This window comes from Aspergillus ochraceoroseus (assembly GCF_002846915.1).
Source record: "Aspergillus ochraceoroseus IBT 24754 chromosome Unknown P175scaffold_1, whole genome shotgun sequence".
Lineage (NCBI taxonomy): Eukaryota > Fungi > Ascomycota > Eurotiomycetes > Eurotiales > Aspergillaceae > Aspergillus > Aspergillus ochraceoroseus.
Window position 1 is genome coordinate 3,787,938 of NW_024468476.1, and position 17,297 is coordinate 3,805,234.

The window sequence follows — 17,297 nt, forward strand, 5'->3', positions numbered from 1 at the left end:
ATTTCCCAGTGGTATTAAAATCAGACTCCGTCATTCGCGTGTGATTGAACTCTTTTATATGCTCTTTGTTGCTGTCCATCCATGTCATACCATAATAGCCTAGTTACCTATCTACCCTTCTCTCTACCTGCCACTGCCCTTTCTGGAGACAGGAAAGAAAAGGATCGAGGGGAGAGTAGAATGCAGTGCAATGCTATGCTGCTTTAACGCCTTCCAGGCGTCAAATCAAACAAACAAAGCATTCATTCCATCATTCATGGCATGTATGTATGTATGTATGTATGTATGTATGTGTGCATGCATGCGAATCCCAAGCCCTAGAAGAAGAAGAAGAAAAAAAAAAAAGGGGGAAAAAAAGGTAGTACACCCTCACTTTTGTTTTAAAATTCGTTTTCGTTCATCTCGTTCTTGGCTAAGCTAATTTCGGACAAGGAACAAAATCTTCTTGTAGAGATAGAGAAACGGTAACATTTTTATTTTAAATTTAGTGAGCAGCAACACGACGAGCCTCGGCGATGACCCGCTGCATGTCCTCAACCTTCTTCTTGCCGCGAGAGAAGGTACCGAGCTATATGAAAGTTGTATTAGCTGGTGTTTTGTTTAATAGGGAAGAGGTGCAAGAGTCGGTTTGCGATGGCGGAAGCGGTGTCTGTCTGGGTTATGGATATAGCGTTGAGAAGAGAAAAGACTTCCCAGATCATCATGTCGCGTTTATCCAGACCAGAAATCACCAAACCAACCATGTGACAAACAGAGGCCACAACCGGTGTTCCTTCAATCCGCCCAGTATCAAGAGAGAGAAAAAAAAAAAAAAAAAAAAAAAAAACCAAACATACCCTCTTCTTGGCGAGCTTGCGAGCCCTCTTGTCCTGAGTATTTCTCAGGAGTTCGACAATGCGGCGCTCATAGGGAGCAAGACCGACGACCTCGCGGGCGATCTCGCGGACGAAAGCGGTGCGGCGAGAGGACTGGCCCTTGGTACGGCTGATCCGGGTCTTGGGGGTGTGGAGGGGGGTGGTTTTCTAGAATAAACGGAGCAGTTAGTTGGGTTGAGCGCAACCTTTATATACATGGTTTCTTTCTGATTTAGCATTGGTTGTTTGGAGATGAAGCTTGATCTTGAATTGAGAAAATAAAATTCCCCGGCCAGTTGGGTCGAATGGACTCTGGTTGATATTTTCTGTCGTCTGGTTATCGTTATTCTTGAGCGATTCGTATGACGTTGAACTTTCTTTCCTGCGGTGGTGTGTGCCCGAGTTGCAAAACTTTCTGTGTCTCCTCGTGTGCTTATCGAAAATATTGACTTCCAATTTTTTCTTCTTTCAATATCAATTTCTTCTTCTCCTGGTCGTATCGATCTCGTCTCTCGTCTCGCATTGTAAAACACCGTTCAAACCAATATTGACAATCCATTCAACGCAACCAGACCGGGGGAAAAATTCTCTTCAATTCATTGTTCGAGATCGCATCTCCAAAACGCAACACCAAACCAAAACCACAGTGAAGGGGGGAAGGTAGGATTAAAACGTACGTGGCCCTTGTTGAGACCAACCACGATTCCGGAGCGTTCTTGGGCCATCTCGACGGTTGTGAGGAGGGACAGGCGGTTGGCGACGACGATGGTTGTTGGCTGGGAGTTGTCGAAGTCGAGAAGGGCGTCAGTCGGTGCGGATAGATTCGCGCTGGCGGTCGGCCCGCTTTGGTTGGCTGCCGCTTTCGTGCGTAGCGAGGGTAGGGCTTAGGGCTGTTAGTCATCCCATTAAGGGCGCCTGAGGCATAACAGCGGTTTTGCCTCATACTCTCGAGCTCCCATCGAATGGGATAGGACTGAAAACAGTACCTAAGTACCTAGTCATTGAAATTCAGCACTTCCCACCCCGCGGATTGTGTTTAATCAATCGTAATTCGTTACTACTTTATTAATACTGTGTACAAGGTAGTTATAATAATAATATCAAGATCTCTGTCCTGGTCCAGATTCAACATCGACCTCGACAATCTTCAATATCCCTTGGTGGTTGCCATCCTCCATCCTCGGCCCTTCATGAAGGTCTCTTTCCATAGGGCTCCTGCTACCCTCTACCCTGGCTTCGGACTTTGTATAAGCTGGTCCCCGGAAGATCTGGGTTTGGTCGTCATCAGGGCCATGCCCAAAGTCATTGACCGGCTCCGTGAGGATAAGATCATCGGTTACTCCCACTTTTCGTTTTCGGCCTCCGCGTGAGAGACTGTACATTTCTCTTGGTTTTTCCCAGCTCCTAGGCTGGCTAGAGCCTCGCGTGCTCATATCGGAGAATAGCGTTTTGGCTTTATGAAAGAAGTGTCGGAAGAAGGTTGGTATTGCTGGCAGACAGCTGGCGAGAATTCCGCAGGTGACTTCGGCGGCTCTACAAGATGATGATTAATCAGACAAGAGTCAAAAGATAACGGTATGAGGTTAAACTTACGTCCATAGGAACTCGGGATACCAGTCATGTGTTTTATCTTGGGTAGAACTGTTCCTCACACTCACGACAAGACGCATTATGCTAGATAGACAGCCACTGCAATATCCTTATATTAGTATCCTCACCTACTTTCTCATCATTTGAAGGAGAAGCCTTACAAGATTCCAGCTGCAAAAATTGCCGAGATCCCCAACTTTTTCTTTTTTGTCATCTTTAATCGCCAGACGCAGAAAATCGGCAAGAAGAGCATCAGGAGGTCCGAAACGACATTGATGATAGATGTAACCAAAATAGGAATGTTGATGTTGATACAATGGCCTGGAATCTTCCTATCCCAGATTTTAGCCCGTGGGATGCATTCAAATATCTTCAAGAAAAAGTTCGCCAGGTAGAACAAAAGGTTAAACCAGATCAGCAGATGGATCGCCCAGTACGTTTTACCCTGGCGTGACGGTGCGAAGACGCGCAGGTAGAGAAGGAAAATGGATAGTTTGGTGATGAAAATCAAAGGCGCATAGGTAATTTGCGAGGCATTCGCCAACTGTCCAATTAGGGTTAGCATATGAAATCTTTCTGGCCTTGGGGAAGTATCTCACTTTTGCAAACACTTGGAGATCAGATGGCGCTACTGTAGCCTGATGGACTCCATTTCCGTGCCGGTCTGCTTCGAGAGTAATCACAGCATATCCTATCAATCCCAGCTACAATGGTTGTTAGTGTCATGTCCCATGCATTATATAAAGAAACTGGAACACCTTACCCAAGCTAGAAAACAGATAACTGGCAAATGAACCGATTTAGTACATTCAACCACTATCATAATGGTGGTATTTACAAAACGCAGAAAGATACATACAGTCTTCCCATGACGCAGTTCTCAAAACTAGAACCTTCGTATACAATCTCATGCTGATGCAGATAGTACTAACGGTGAGGCATACTGTCTGAGTAAGGATATCTGTGGGTCGGGCGGAATCACGATAATCATATGGATAATAAGATTCCAGAACATGGCCGCCAGTATCGTGGGAAAGCCCTAGGGCGCTCATCATGGCAACGATCATGATAACAATAAGGCTTGGTGTGGGGGGTGGCCCATCGAGAGATACGGGCCAAGTGAGCCAAGTGCGTAATGATATCTTACAACCACCAGAAATGAACTGGAGTCGAGAGCAGTGTAAAGGACATCTTTGGTAGAATGCCGGAAGCTGTGCATTCCCCGGCGCAATAGGAGGAGGCAAGTGTCAGCATATGTACGGTACAATCCACCCTCTGAAGGTGCATAATGATCACCCTCACGAACGATTATGAGCAGGGATAGATTGCCCGATGTTCAGGTATTTGACGAGAGATGGTTCGCTAGCACGGGTGGCTGCAGTGCAACCCTCCCTTTCGTATAGCTAATAAACCGTACTGCGCACCGCACGATGATCATTTCCGTCCGATAGAGACAGCATGGACGCCAGATGGCAAGCGAGAGGATCAGAGATGATGAAGACTTGGGGGCTGACAATGCGAGAGGCAGGCGAGGGAATCAAGGGGGAGGTGAAGAAAAAAGAGCCGACGGGGAGTTGAGACAAACCACTGTCTCGCTCTCGATATGTCCCGTTGAGAATTGATCACCCTTGCATAATCCGATCAACATTCTTCCTGCCTTCTGTCCTCTCTCTCTTCTCTCTCTCCCAGCCTCGTGAAAATGGGCAAGTGTGCAGTCGCTGCAGTGCGTAGTACGTGCGTACTCGGGGCCGGGAGAACCAGCACACAGTTCGTTGTGTTTGGCTGACCGCATGCTAGTGCTGTCTCTTGCATCCCAGTTCCCTGACATCGGTGCATCATCGCTCGTGTGTTTTTCCTATTCCTGCATGTTAGCAGTTGGGTTCAGTCTGCGTGTATAGTTTGATGAAGAGAATTGTGCAGGGGTCGCAAGTGGTGAGAATAAGAATCGATAGAAGGAGGAGAATCCGAAGATAGAAAAAAAAACCTTGGATGCTATGGAGTAGGGGTAGGTAACTGGGGAAAGCACACATTCTTTCCCCAGAAAAGCCTCCCTTGCTTCCCTCCTCTTTTTCCATGGCGGCCTTTCTAGAACTGGAGACCCCATGTCCCCCCGCTGCAGGTAAGAAACACGACTGTATGCATGCCTTTTTATTTTATTTTATTCTTTTTCGATCCTTACTTACTTGTGTCCATATGTGCTTTGGATTCTATTCTATTTTTTTTTTAAAACAATGTCTCCTCATAGGTACTTGGCAGATATATCGTTTATATCCAGGTACAGGAGGGTAAGATCAAAGCCTAATGGTTTGGATCCCACTCAGGCCCTCCTCCCAGCTTTCCATCAGCTCACCACAGAAGAGCTCTAGAGAAGCTGCATCAAGAGTCTTCTCCAACTCTCCTTGAAGCAGAGGACCATCTTCACCAGTTCCAGCACCGGTGATAACTAGGTCAATCAAGGAGCCAAGCTTACCTGGCTCAGAGACATGTGTCTTAAGGGTGCGGATGTTTTCCCGGATTTCCTCGTGTGCCTTGCGTCCGGTGCCCATCAAAGTTTCAAGTCGGTCCTTCGGTAATTTGGTATTCTTTGAACCTTTCTTTAGCGCAACAGAGCATACAGAAAGGAGTGCCTTGACGGGCTCAAGGATGCTAAGAATATTATGGAAGAATCTCCAGGTGGGTGCGTAAGGAGTTTCCGGTTGTAAAAAGATGGCCGTCCTCGACATGATCGGCGAGACAGCGGCTCCGCCCAGGGCGAGATCTTTCAAGGAAGAGTCCAGCCATTCTTCCACTTGACTGAGACTCTGATCAACTTGGTCAGAGGTGACAGATTTTGATCCACTCAGAAACACGGCTACCCTGAGAAGGTGAAAATTAATTCTAGCACCCTCGACCTCCGAAGGAGTCATGTCAGATTCAGGGCTCGTTCCCACAATGTCCTTAAGGCTGGGAATCTCCGGTTCTACGAGATTAGGCTTTTGAGCGGCCATGTCTTTTAGGAGTCCGAAGAGCTTATCGGTCATTTGAGCAGATTTCACCCATTTTTCCTGAGTGTATTAGTCACAGATATAATCTTGAGTTAAGTAAAGGTAACATACCCGAGGGAGAGGACCTAGACGCATCAGCTCCTCGAAAGTGGGTTGATTAGGAGCTTCACAATTCATGAACGCATCGAATGAGCGCTGATCAACCAACGCCGAGGGGTCTCTTGCTGTATATGGCAGTAATGTTAGCGCACGTTATGAGTATTTGAAGAGCAAACGAACCTAACTGATCATAGCGTCCCATAGGGTCACCCCCAGCTAGTCGCTGGACTCTCTTCACTTCCAAAGCCCACATTCGGCGACAAATACTTTGCTTCAGTCGCCGTTGAAGTTCGATAGTGCCTTCCGTGTTCACATAGCTTCCATACTCTAAGCCATTTGAGCGGTGTCTGGTGGAAGTCGCATCTGCATTTCGATAGAAATTCAAGGCCTGTACAAATGCGGACTGAGGGTTAAAGTCCTTGTATTCTGCGCCATCAATTGGCGGTGCTGAATGTGGATGGACAGTGGCCAGGCGGGTAAAAAGGTTGTGAGCAACGGTCTCAAACTGCAATTGTTTGACAGAAAGCTTGCTGAAGGTCTTTAATGCGATCGAACCTGCACCTAAACGGAGATAAAGTCGCACTAGGAGCAACAACGCTTGGTAGTTATGGGGAGAGTCGAGGAGGAGACGCTCGAGGATGGCTGCTGCGCGGATAAGCATAATATCCGGGATCACCTCGAGTTCACTCGACACCCATTTACGGCTGAACCGGATTAAACTCATAGCAGCGAGCACACACAAGTCGTCACTAGGCTGACTTTCGATAGTAGAGGGGGCAGAACTTCGCTCGGGGCGATCGACTGCACGGTATTCACTCAGACAGCGTGAAACAAATTCCTCTACCTTCTCTCTTGAAACACTTGCTTCGTCAAGGGTCATGAGAAAGCAATATTCCAGTTTAAGGGCATTAATCATCGCAACACCTCTGAATGGGCCCTTTTCCTGCAGCGGTGGGTTAGCTAGTAGTCCTGGCCTCTGGAGAGCTGGTCACATACATCAGGCTGTCCTTGAGTATCGAACGCATATTGTATAAACTTCGACAAGGAAGGCTTGTCTAAGCCAGGTAAATATTTTATGAGGTCGCTGAAACAGTAAAGCTTATTTTTGCTGTGGTTAAAGTACTCCTGGCATGTAGATAATAATGTGTTTAAGTCGACTGTTCCAGACTGGAAGTTTGAATGAGTAAGGTCGAGTTGAGCTAGTCGTGCATTACGCGATCTGGGTAGGGCATTAATGTAGTCGGCTATGAACTTTTGCGTTTCCGCAGTCGTCCTAGATGATTAATGTCAGATAAAATGTAGCGGTCTTGCTGGATTCAAGCATGTGACGTACTCCGGAGTGTTGATTTTCTGGGTGGCAGTAACAAGCGCGTTCCAAACAGCCCAGTCGTCACTCTCTGGGGTGGCGGCTTTTTCACCTGGATTGGAGGGAATAGCAAGCAGTTCCTTGGTATAGGACAAGGTTTCAGGCCACATCTGCGCCTTTTCTAAGCCATCGAGCTTGACGCCAACAAAGGACCAGTCATTTTGGACTATCTGGGATTTGAGCCCAAGGTTATCACTGTCAAGGATTTTGGCGACCTCAGCGTGTCGTCCTTGGGACTCGAAGATCTTAACCAAAAGCATAAGTTCCTCAGATGTTTGAATAGCCCTGGGGGGGCTCAGCAATTCTTTCTATAACCGCGAAATCACAGGTTATTATCTTCATCCAAGAAAAAAAAAAAAAAAACAAGAAGACAAGGAGAAGAAAGAAAGCATACTGGGTCAGATGGGACATTGTCTGCCGCTTTAGAAATCATACGATAAGCCAAGGTTCCAAATAGCTTACGGTCCATTTCAGAACTCGCTGGATCGATCGCAAGGAGATAGCTGAGGAAAATAGCCCAGATATAGTACTTGCGTGTCTTGGGGAAGTTGTTCTGGAGGGACATGGCAGCCTGTAAACCCATCCAAAAGCATCCGAATTAGCAACGAGACTGTATGCGACCACATAAGGGCTTGCTTATTCCTAATGCACGAACCTTTTGTGCTGACTTCCAGTCGTCACTCTCGAAGGCGTATGTAAACCACCTTGTCTGGATATCGCGGACTTGCGGCTTAGCCTTCGCAGCCCTTTCCCAGATACTCCTCCTTGTTTCTTCCTGTCCGGTTATCTGCTCCAGCGTCTCGTACAGGATATCCAAAGCATCGAGGTCGGTCACCGGCGGCTCAGCTTTACATAGCGCGAGGGTCTCCGTGATACCACGCTGGCGGTGGACGTCATCGGCATGTCGGTAAAGAACATGAGCCTTCCATGCCTATTTAAAACGGTGCAATCTTCGTCAGCAGCTAAACATAAGATCTAGTTATGAACACACATAAAAAGCCAAAAGGAACAACAGAGCCAAAGCTTTAGCCAGCAGAACCAAGCCTAGAAATTATGAACCAACGGCAATCGCATACTTTTAAAAACGGGGTATCCTCTCCTTTCTTAATCCTCTTCTCGATCAGCTGCAGCGCCTGCTTCAGATTTTGGGCGTCAATGGCATCCTCGATCTGCTTATTTCGGCGCTGGAAGACGGCGTCATTGGTCGACATGGCGAAGGAGAATCGAAGCTGCGGAGAGCTCGGGAGTCTAATGCTAAAAATATAGAACCCAGACTAAGCAAAAGTTCGGGACGAAGCTAGGCCCCTAAATTTTTAAAGGAGTAGACGTATGCTGCGCAGTCAAGCACAGCACACACTGGTGTGCGGGGTTGATTTGTTAATGTGGATGATGAGGGGGAAAGTTCCTGAAAACCCACGCGGATTATCTTCACTTTCGGGCGGGCGGATTGTATGTGGAAGGCGGTGATGTCCATAGTTGCTTGGGACTAAACACTAGGGACCGAACAACTTATGCCTAGAAGGGGAATCTACAGGTTTAAATATAAAGAAGCAGTGGAAATATGGTGTTTAAACTTCATCTGATACTATAGGTTATGGTACATGTACTCCATACGTAATGGAACTCACTAGTTACACTCTAACCAAGCATTTGCTCTTGTGTTTGTCACCCATATCAATTTATTCACTATCAATTATTGCATCGACGGAATGTATAAATATCAGGGGAACAGTGGACAGTCTCCAACTGAATATGAAGCTTTTCAGCGTCGTAAAGGAGTACATACTCCCGTTGACTGGATACTGTTGTACATGGATCAGCAAGACATAAACACGGCGTTCCAGAAAATATATCAACTACACATTGCCAGGCATTCGGAGAAAAAGGATCCAGGAAAATACATCCTAAAAGAGATTGGAAGTACTAAAGAAAAACAAGAAGCGCTTATCGTACACAGCAGCCAACCGAATCGCGAGGATAAAGGTAAAATGCCAAAAAAAAAAGGAATATGTTTGCTGACGCCAGCAGAAACTCAACGATGATAGTCACTTTCTTATCAATGATTCAAGTCTCGTGATTGTGTCATGACTTTCGTCAAATCGGCGGAGTCGATAACGAAAAGATTTGCCCAAATTTGCTCCCCATGGAGATACCTACTTTGGATGCAGACGAGCCAGAGACGAAGCATAGCAAATTGATCTGTCGTGTGGGGGGTTGATAAGGTAACATCAGCATTTTGAGAGAATTTCGAAGTCACACGAGCTAGTTTGCTGCTATCTATGACGAGGTTTTAGGCGCTGAGGAGCCAAGTTTCTTCTGCGCCAACTACGAGTTTGTTAGCTATATACAAACAAAGCTGCGGCTGCAGGCTCATCAGGGACAAGGGCCAACAAGACGGTTCCAAGCACGTAGAACGTCATCTGGAAGATGGTAGAGAAAGAGATCAGCTAAGGAGGAAGTTACTTACCCATTGCTTTTTGCAGTCACGGTAAGCCCTGGGGTTTTTCGTCAGCAAAGTGAGGCCGGAGGCAAGAAATTTCAAGACCCGTCTCCAAGGGAGCAATAGTCCCGGGGACGCATTGGGCCAGGCCAACTGTAGCTCTGGTCGTTGGAGAGAGGTAGTCCAGGAAAGGGTGGAACAGTCTATAGGCACATACTGGAAATAATCATGACACATCTCCCGGTCGAAACCATTGCGCTTCATGCACTTCAAGCTTCGGTCCGCATAGTCTTGGCAAGGGTCATAATACTCGCTTGCGGATTTACTAACAGATCACACATGGTCAGCCTGGAGGAAATACACTTCGAGTCAGAGATGACCAAAGCTGAAGGGGAAGGTAGTCTAAAACCCAGTGGCACAGTTTAGACACCGAGTTTAGACAATCAATAGTCGATCCCTAAGACCGACTCGTGACGCCACTAAATGAACAAGGTCCCCTTCCTCTGAGGGGAAGGAAGGCATTGAATGCAAATTATAGAACAGAAAAATAAACCCACTGGTTGAATTTCTTCTCCACCCGTTCCCAGGCATTGGAAGGGACAAGCTCCGAAGAAGAAGTGGAGGAAGATGGCTGGTCTGGCTGGGAGGCCATGGGGGAACAACACTGTAGAAGGATGTGACTGCAGGTAAAAATAGCTTCAAACAAAACCACGCGATTCAACTACAGCAGAAAACTGCTAAAGTTGAGGTCGAATCTGAATGGGTAAAAAGCGGTTTATTGTTGGATGAATGGATGGGATTTGTAAAAAGTTCGAGGAAAAGCCGGAAGCCATAGGTCTTGGCGCGGAGATCAATATATACATACATAACGGGGAAGCAGAAGAAGATGGAGATGGAGATGGAGATGTAGATGGAGGTCTAATAGATTCTCGACCATCCACCAGGTGACAAACACTGTTTTCTCCCCCGTTAACATGCCCGATCCTTTGATTGAAGTTTCTCAGAATTAAACTATTCTTGCGGTGTGCTGTCATTCTCACCAGCTGCCTCCCGGTAATTCAAGTGTTAATTTCACAGTTTCACCTATATACTAAATTTGCCTGGTAAAAGGCCACCTTGTAAACTTGAAGCAGCGTTGCCCTGCAGATTTAGGTAGTGCTGCAAAAGTCCGAGCAATAGAGAAATGAAATGGAAAGAACCCAGCCATCTACCACCTCCTCCAACAGTCCAGAGGCAACGGATACCTAAGGCAGGTGGGGTGAGCATGTCATATGAATGGGCATCGAATGAACCATTCCTTTAGTCATGGATAGGGGACATGACATCCAAAGTTCCATCGAGCTAGACACACTCCATGATACTATTATAGACACTACTACGACTTACTGAGAACCGGAGCAAATCCAATATATCTGGCTGGACGCGATGTTCGGGTGGCTTTCTAGACCGCTAAGCAACCTCCATCACATGGTCTTCTCCCCAAACTCTACGGCACAAATTTCCAGGCGGGGGAAATTACCGTTAACAATCGCGATGCTCATAGTATCTCCGTTGTGGAACTCTGTGGATATTGTAACAGTATTGGAATTGAGTTCTTTGCGCGGGTCAGGTAGCGTTGCGAGTCGATGGAGACCTGAAAGAAGCCTCAGACTCAAAGAGAACTAAGGACATACATAGCATATCAAAAGATGTGTCATTGAGATTGGCCAGCACTTGGATAAAACGTGCATAAAATTACACCTCAACGTTACTGTGTCGGCGGCACCAGATTTGACTATTTATGGGGTAAAGGCACGGGCTCCAATGGAGAGAGCACCACAAATATTCCCAGAGGTTAGCTATCGAGGGCTGGTAAACGGCAGGAGTCATAACATGAACAATCCGTGCGGTCGCGCCGTTCTGCGTTGGCCCGAGAGCAAATTTTCTGTTCAACACGGCGCCTGAAAATAGGAGGGGGCTTTCGACGCACCCAGGCTTTGATAGCATGCCGAGCAGAAGGAACAAGTCCCGCTTCCGACCCTCATCCCAAATCGAGTCAAAAAGTCCATCGACCAGCTTCTGAGGGGAAACCAGCAGCGAAATACCCATCATGGACTATTTTAGCCCTCCACACTTCTTCGGATGAGCTCGAGCGCTGCCCAATCCTCAATCAAAAGATGGAGACGCTTTGTCAAATCAGCTATCGTCCCATCTTAGTTGATGAATAGTGATGCACATCAGATCGAGTCTGAAAGAAGGAGTTGTCTCATCTGGTCCGAATTTCCTGACTAGTTTATGTCCATCGCTGGATTCCCTCGGCGTTTCGCGGATCCAAGGGAGATTCAAGAATGCATTGACGAGGAATCATCGTGAGAAAATGAGCCACTAGGCGGACCAGGGCTTTCAAATGCCAAACCAAACAGAGAAACAGTTTCCATAGATATCATCACGGGCCGCCCTGGCACAGGATGATGTGGCCTTGTTGTAGTGAAAGTCAGCAGAGCCAAAGTAGGATTGAAACTAGGCATATGGAGAATATGCATAGGCCCGCAGGAATTCGTCGTCCTGATCGAGGGACTGTAAGGGAAAAAATAGATGACTGCGATTCTTGTCAACTCAGATAGGATTTTGACGAACATAAATACCTCTGCCCGTATCCTCTTTCCTGTCTTATCATCCAAATAACTTATCCCTTGGTTATCCATCTCTCTACCAAATACCAACTCCCTCTAATACTTATCAGACCCATACTGGGACATCAAAAAGTGAGTTGGTTTGCCGAATTCCTGGGTTCATTATAAATATATTAGTTATTTGCCACATTGACACTTAAAGAAATTTTGGATTCACATACTGGACAAGAGAGATACCCATCTAACATCAGCATAGGGCAATGGCGACCGTAGAAACGCTTACTGTAACCCCCATTTCCGACACGATGGCACACCTTGATGCTGCTGGCAGTCTTGAGCAACTACCCAACTCCAGCACAGCATCAGAGAAGGTCTCTTTTGAGCCATCGAAGCACCTGGCTTACACCCCACCTTCAAAAGTGCACACCATGGAAGAGCTTGGCTATCCTGGAAGTCGTGGGGTATCACCGATAGGTGTCTCTGAGCCCTTCCCCCTCTTTTCAACTGAGGCAATCCAGCAGATGAGAAAGGAAGTCCTCAGTGATAAGGTCTTCGCCAAATATCAATACTCAAGTGAACTTGCTCAGTGCCAGCTCAGGGGATACGCAGAAGAGTGCGTTTAGCCTGTGTTCATCTTTTGGTATTGAGCTGACAGTTTGGAATAGGTACGCACCGTTTGTCTACGACGCCTGGAAAAACCCAGAGACTCTTGCCATAATCTCCAAGATAGCAGGTGTTGATTTGGTTCCTGCTATGGACCTTGAAATTGGTCATATCAATATCTCTATGCACACCGAAGAAGAAAAAAACAAGGCTCTGAAGGCAGTAATGGAAAAGGCGAATCGGGAAGCTGACGAGGGAGTATCAGGCTGCCCATGGGAAGATGATCACCCGATTGTTGACTGGCACACGGACAGCTACCCATTCGTGTGTGTAACGATGCTCTCGGACTGTAAGGGCATGATTGGAGGTGAGACGGCTTTGAGAAAAGGCAATGGCGAGGTGGTGAAAGTTCGGGGACCCCAAATGGTGAGTGTCGACTACTTTTATGATCCGACTCATGCTTACAGAGCATCCAGGGATCTGCTGTTATTCTCCAGGGGCGTTATATCGAGCACCAGGCACTTCGTGCGCTAGGAACAACCGAAAGAATTAGTATGGTGACTTCGTTCCGGCCACGTGCTTCACTCATCAAGGATGATACTGTGCTCACTACCGTCCGCCCGATTTCGGATTTGGGGGAATTGTACCTCCAATTCGCCGAGTACCGATTTGATATGCTTCAGGACCGATTCCGAGATGCTAACAAACTGATGCGGGACCAACAACGGGCGCGGAGGCCATTTGATACCCTTCGTCTCAAGCAATTTATTCGTGAGCAAATTGAGTTCCTGGAACACATGGAAAGGGAGATAGTCGAGGATGAGAAAGTGATCAAAGGAGTTATAGATGATAGCCACCTCATCTCCGAGGACCTCAAATTGCAGAGGTCCAAGAAACGACGGGTTGTCGTTGTTGCATAGCTCGGATCCGGGATGATGTTGTCTACTCCATGCATACGTCCGGGTTGCACTGGCTAGTGAAAATCTTGGGTAATTTCAGAATGGGTCAGATTTGGTGCTCATGGCATCGTGTTTGCGAAAGTTGCGGCTGGGCCATTAATTTGACTGGTTATGCGGCTGTGTGCTCAGGGAATAATTTTTTTTGATCTCTTGTTGCTTTGGGAGAGTGCCCATCGAAAGTTTACTGCATTTATTTTGATCTGTTGGTAGCGAACTTGCGTTAGATTGTTGGATTGGGAATCTATTTCCGCTGAATCAAAAACTAGTCTTCAAGAAGGTCTAAACACCATTCTCTGGCTCCGCGCAGCTAAGTAGAAAACCCCAGACGAGGGGCAATCCCGGTTCAGGCCTTATGCAGAGCCCTGCCTTCAAGGTGTTCGAAAATCAGGAGAAAGGCATCAATTTGGCGAAAGATAGGAAAATCAAATCAAAGTCTCCCAGTATCGGAAAGCCCTGAGCTTCCTTCTCGTAGAACTGAATGGAGAGAAGGGTGAACAGAAGAGAGGAGCGGGAATAATTGAAGTGCGGGTCACTCTTCGTCCAACCTAGTCGACCCTGAAAGAGATATTCTCCATAGAGCCTATGCACAGGACTGCACTTGGCGCCATCTGCTGTCTTGGCTCTTAAGCAGGGAGTAGTACCTTTTTCTAACGCCACGACCGAAGCGCCCAGGTCAGCGGTTATATCTGGGGCTGGAGGAGTTGGACAAGTCATATCCAGCCAACAGAATCCTGCAATTCAGAGTTCGTTCTGTTGGTGTTAGTCCGTTTCTCAAATTCTGGGATATCAAGGGAGCTTGAAATTGAGAGTTGAGAGCAGAAAGGGTTGGGAATTCACTTTCACTGTTGGTCTCGATTGGTGATAGGATTGACTATGTAGTACTCCATGGCTCTATGATTAGTCTGCTAGGCAAGTGTTGGATGAGAGGTTGCATCGTATTTCCAGCCAAAGGGAAGACCTGCAGAAGATTTGGATCCAGGTCTACAGAATGAGCCATTAATTGCTGTCAAGAAGAGGTGAATGAAGTAATATTTGAGGTCTGTGAGAGGGATGGAAATGAGAATAGGAGAGAGGCGTTTGGTCAGGATTGGCGCCGGGGGGGATTTTTAGGATTTTTAATCCCTGGATTCAACTCACTGTTTGATCAGTTTGGTTTCCGCGTGCTTTGATTCCGAAAAGAAAAAGTCATGCTCTCGGATGGCCATTCCTGCTTCTGTTTCTTTGATAGGATCGGATGGCCGCTTCTTGGGCTCTTTCTTGATTCTTAAACACCCTCGAACTACTCCGAGATCCCTGAGGGCCCCATTTACACCTTTCTCGATCACTCTTCATCCCGAGACAGTCGCATCACCATCATCATCCACTTCGTTTCCCATCCTAGACGGCTGTGAATCCCTCTCTCCCAGTTATGCTCGTTATTTCTTTGATCAATATTACACTTGAATAAGCGACTTATATTAATCATCTCCTTGCTGCCTCCGGGAGCGAGTTTTCTTCTCTCCTCTGCAACAACCCTTGTGGATAATCCTCACACTCTCATTTCACCTTCTAGTCGAACGCGGTGCGAGCAATCTTCGCGAAATGTCGAGACCTACCCCTCCGAGAGCTATGTCAGGCCAGGACTGTAGCAATCTGAGTGGAACAAAGCCGGCCACGCCAGGCGATGCGTCGGGGGTGAGTTGTTTTGAAGAGTACCTTGATAGAATTGCGCTGACGACAAACTTTCATGACCAGCTATTTCAAACCCTCCAAGGCCATGTTGACGAGATCCGCGGTCTCCTGCAATGCGGTATTTGCATCCGACCACTCTACGAGCCCTTTACCCTTGCTTGTGGGCATACATTCTGCTACGGTGTTAGTTGAACATCTCTTCGCGCTTTGGGATGAGCGTGTGCTGACTGTTGCGTTGCTAGTGTTTGACTTCATGGTTCGCTGAAGGAAGGCCCAATAAAACTTGTCCTGATTGCCGAGCTCCAGTGAAATCTCAGCCCGCACCGGCCTATCTGGTAAGTTTTCTAATCCCCAACGTTGTGCTTCGATGTTCTAACGAAATCTCGCGTCGTACCCCTTAGGTCCGAGCCGTAGTTCAATTATTTACGAGTCGCGCAGAACTTCTGGACAAGGGGGAAACGACAGACCAGCACAAAACCCATCAACTGGAAGAAGCGCAGAGGCTAGAAACTGACAAGAAGAATACCAACCCTCGAGAAGGTGGCTTATTCCGGGGCATATTCAACAAACACAGACCTCCACCTGCCCTGCCGATCATTGATCTCGAAGATAATGTTGTCCGCTGTCCACGCTGTTCATGGGAGTTGGAAGATGACTCGGGTTGCATGCGGTGTGGTTACCGCCACGATGACGAATCGCTAACGGGCACAGATTGGACCGAGTCAGAGGAGAACTCGGAAATGACTGATGACATTGATTTTGACGATGTGGAAGATGGGTTTGGCGAAGTAGATGACTTGGACTGGAACGAGTTTCACGATAGCGTACCATTCGAGGCTATCCCCCCGGAGCTTCGGCGTCACTTCCAGTTTTTTCATAATGGCTTCGGCAATCCGCATGGAAATGGCCATTATCATCATAACATCTCGGAGTGGGGCGACTCTATACGAGGCGGAGAATATTATGACGATGACGACGAAGAGGAGGATGAGGAGGATGAGGATATGGATTCTTTTATTGATGACGAGGATCCGTCAGAAGACTATGACTCGGACTCTGATCGATCTACAATCGTTGGGCATGCTGAATACAACGGAGAAGACTTGCACGGAATTTTCGACGACTCAGCAAGCGGCTACAGCACATCTCAATCTCATGCATATGGGTTTGGTTCAGTTCCCGACAGCGAGGACATGGAAGATGAGCTTGAGGATGAAGAGGGTGCAGAGGATGAGGACGAGGACGATGATGAGGATGAGGAGCCAATTCGACCACCTATAGCCGGAAACCGGCGACGAATTCCTACGTATCAGATCACATCAAGTTCCCCCGTTCAGGTGAACGGCACTGCCGCCAGGAATCCTCCATCCATCAACACGAATTCACGTTTATCAAGTCGTCGTGTGGGAGCTAACCCTCGCGATTCGCTTACTGCAGGGTCATCTGCGCTACGTGCCATCGCTGTAGAAGATGATTCAGACGGAAGTCCAGTTGGACCAGTGAGAAGGATAAGAGACCGAGGGAATTGCCGGTCATCAGCCCTCTAGACCGATTACACGCCCATAGTTTGTGATATTAATGACGATAACTGAGCTTTGGGCAGGCAAACGGCCTTTTTTTTTCGCGCTTCAGTCCACTTTATCCAAAAAAGCGCAGGACTTGAGTTCGCTAGTCTCCAACCTGGCATTCAACTTCTCTCAAAAACAACCCTCTATATCACGACCTAATGCTTGTCGGTGTTTCTGGTTTCTGGGAAATGATTTTTAGCGGATCTTCCTTTCTTAAAAGACCTGTGTTTCTTAGCATCGGTTCTGGGCCTCGACGCAATTTTGGGGGTTTTGGGGGTTTAAATTCTCGCTACAAACTGCTATCATAGACATAAAGGAAACGAATTACTCTCCATCAATTACCAGCTTTAAAATTTCCCTCATGTACCTAGTCTTAGTGACCCACTAACAAAAATCTCGCACCTCCCAGTAAATCCTATTTCCAATATACATGGTAAGTCTTACACATCTGTATACTTGCTGATTCACTCCAGCGCATATACTCTGCACGCAGATTGGCCTCAGAGATGGAAAATGAGGGATGGAAAATAGCGCTTATTTTGTAAATATAT

At 47.2% G+C, this 17,297-nt stretch overlaps 5 protein-coding genes across 5 annotated transcripts; 2 read left to right on the forward strand and 3 right to left on the reverse strand.

Moving 5' to 3' along the window:
• Nucleotides 1-484: 484 nt before the first annotated feature.
• On the reverse strand, nucleotides 485-3,499 carry P175DRAFT_0506487 (uncharacterized protein; the record flags this gene model as incomplete). The annotated part of the gene is made up of 8 exons (XM_040898201.1): nucleotides 485-568; nucleotides 837-1,022; nucleotides 1,532-1,630; nucleotides 1,985-2,387; nucleotides 2,448-2,543; nucleotides 2,606-2,988; nucleotides 3,044-3,148; nucleotides 3,389-3,499. 8 exons carry the CDS (start codon nucleotides 3,497-3,499, stop codon nucleotides 485-487), a joined length of 1,467 nt encoding a protein of 488 aa, XP_040756331.1.
• Nucleotides 3,500-4,584: 1,085 nt separating this feature from the next.
• On the reverse strand, nucleotides 4,585-8,268 carry P175DRAFT_0471602 (MDM20/NAA25 family protein). Its single transcript, XM_040895097.1, has 8 exons — nucleotides 7,970-8,268; nucleotides 7,549-7,824; nucleotides 7,288-7,464; nucleotides 6,861-7,201; nucleotides 6,524-6,800; nucleotides 5,708-6,470; nucleotides 5,540-5,652; nucleotides 4,585-5,488 (listed from the first exon to the last, which is right to left on the reverse strand). Exons 1-8 carry the CDS (start codon nucleotides 8,102-8,104, stop codon nucleotides 4,736-4,738), a joined length of 2,835 nt encoding a protein of 944 aa, XP_040756332.1. The 5' UTR covers nucleotides 8,105-8,268; the 3' UTR covers nucleotides 4,585-4,735.
• An 823-nt stretch (nucleotides 8,269-9,091) lies between these two features.
• On the reverse strand, nucleotides 9,092-10,036 carry P175DRAFT_056832 (coiled-coil-helix-coiled-coil-helix domain-containing protein). The gene is made up of 4 exons (XM_040901044.1): nucleotides 9,891-10,036; nucleotides 9,551-9,658; nucleotides 9,361-9,388; nucleotides 9,092-9,209 (listed from the first exon to the last, which is right to left on the reverse strand). The coding sequence occupies exons 1-4, from the start codon at nucleotides 9,983-9,985 to the stop codon at nucleotides 9,171-9,173; spliced, it is 270 nt and encodes an 89-aa protein (XP_040756333.1). The 5' UTR covers nucleotides 9,986-10,036; the 3' UTR covers nucleotides 9,092-9,170.
• Nucleotides 10,037-12,205: 2,169 nt separating this feature from the next.
• Nucleotides 12,206-13,772, forward strand: P175DRAFT_0539085 (uncharacterized protein; the record flags this gene model as incomplete). Its single annotated transcript, XM_040900333.1, has 3 exons — nucleotides 12,206-12,558; nucleotides 12,611-12,974; nucleotides 13,025-13,772. 3 exons carry the CDS (start codon nucleotides 12,206-12,208, stop codon nucleotides 13,466-13,468), a joined length of 1,161 nt encoding a protein of 386 aa, XP_040756334.1. The 3' UTR covers nucleotides 13,469-13,772.
• Nucleotides 13,773-14,628: 856 nt separating this feature from the next.
• P175DRAFT_0498048 (uncharacterized protein) lies at nucleotides 14,629-17,152 on the forward strand. Its single transcript, XM_040896420.1, has 4 exons — nucleotides 14,629-15,181; nucleotides 15,242-15,361; nucleotides 15,421-15,513; nucleotides 15,580-17,152. The coding sequence occupies exons 1-4, from the start codon at nucleotides 15,089-15,091 to the stop codon at nucleotides 16,723-16,725; spliced, it is 1,452 nt and encodes a 483-aa protein (XP_040756335.1). The 5' UTR covers nucleotides 14,629-15,088; the 3' UTR covers nucleotides 16,726-17,152.
• The last annotated feature ends 145 nt before the right edge of the window (nucleotides 17,153-17,297 follow it).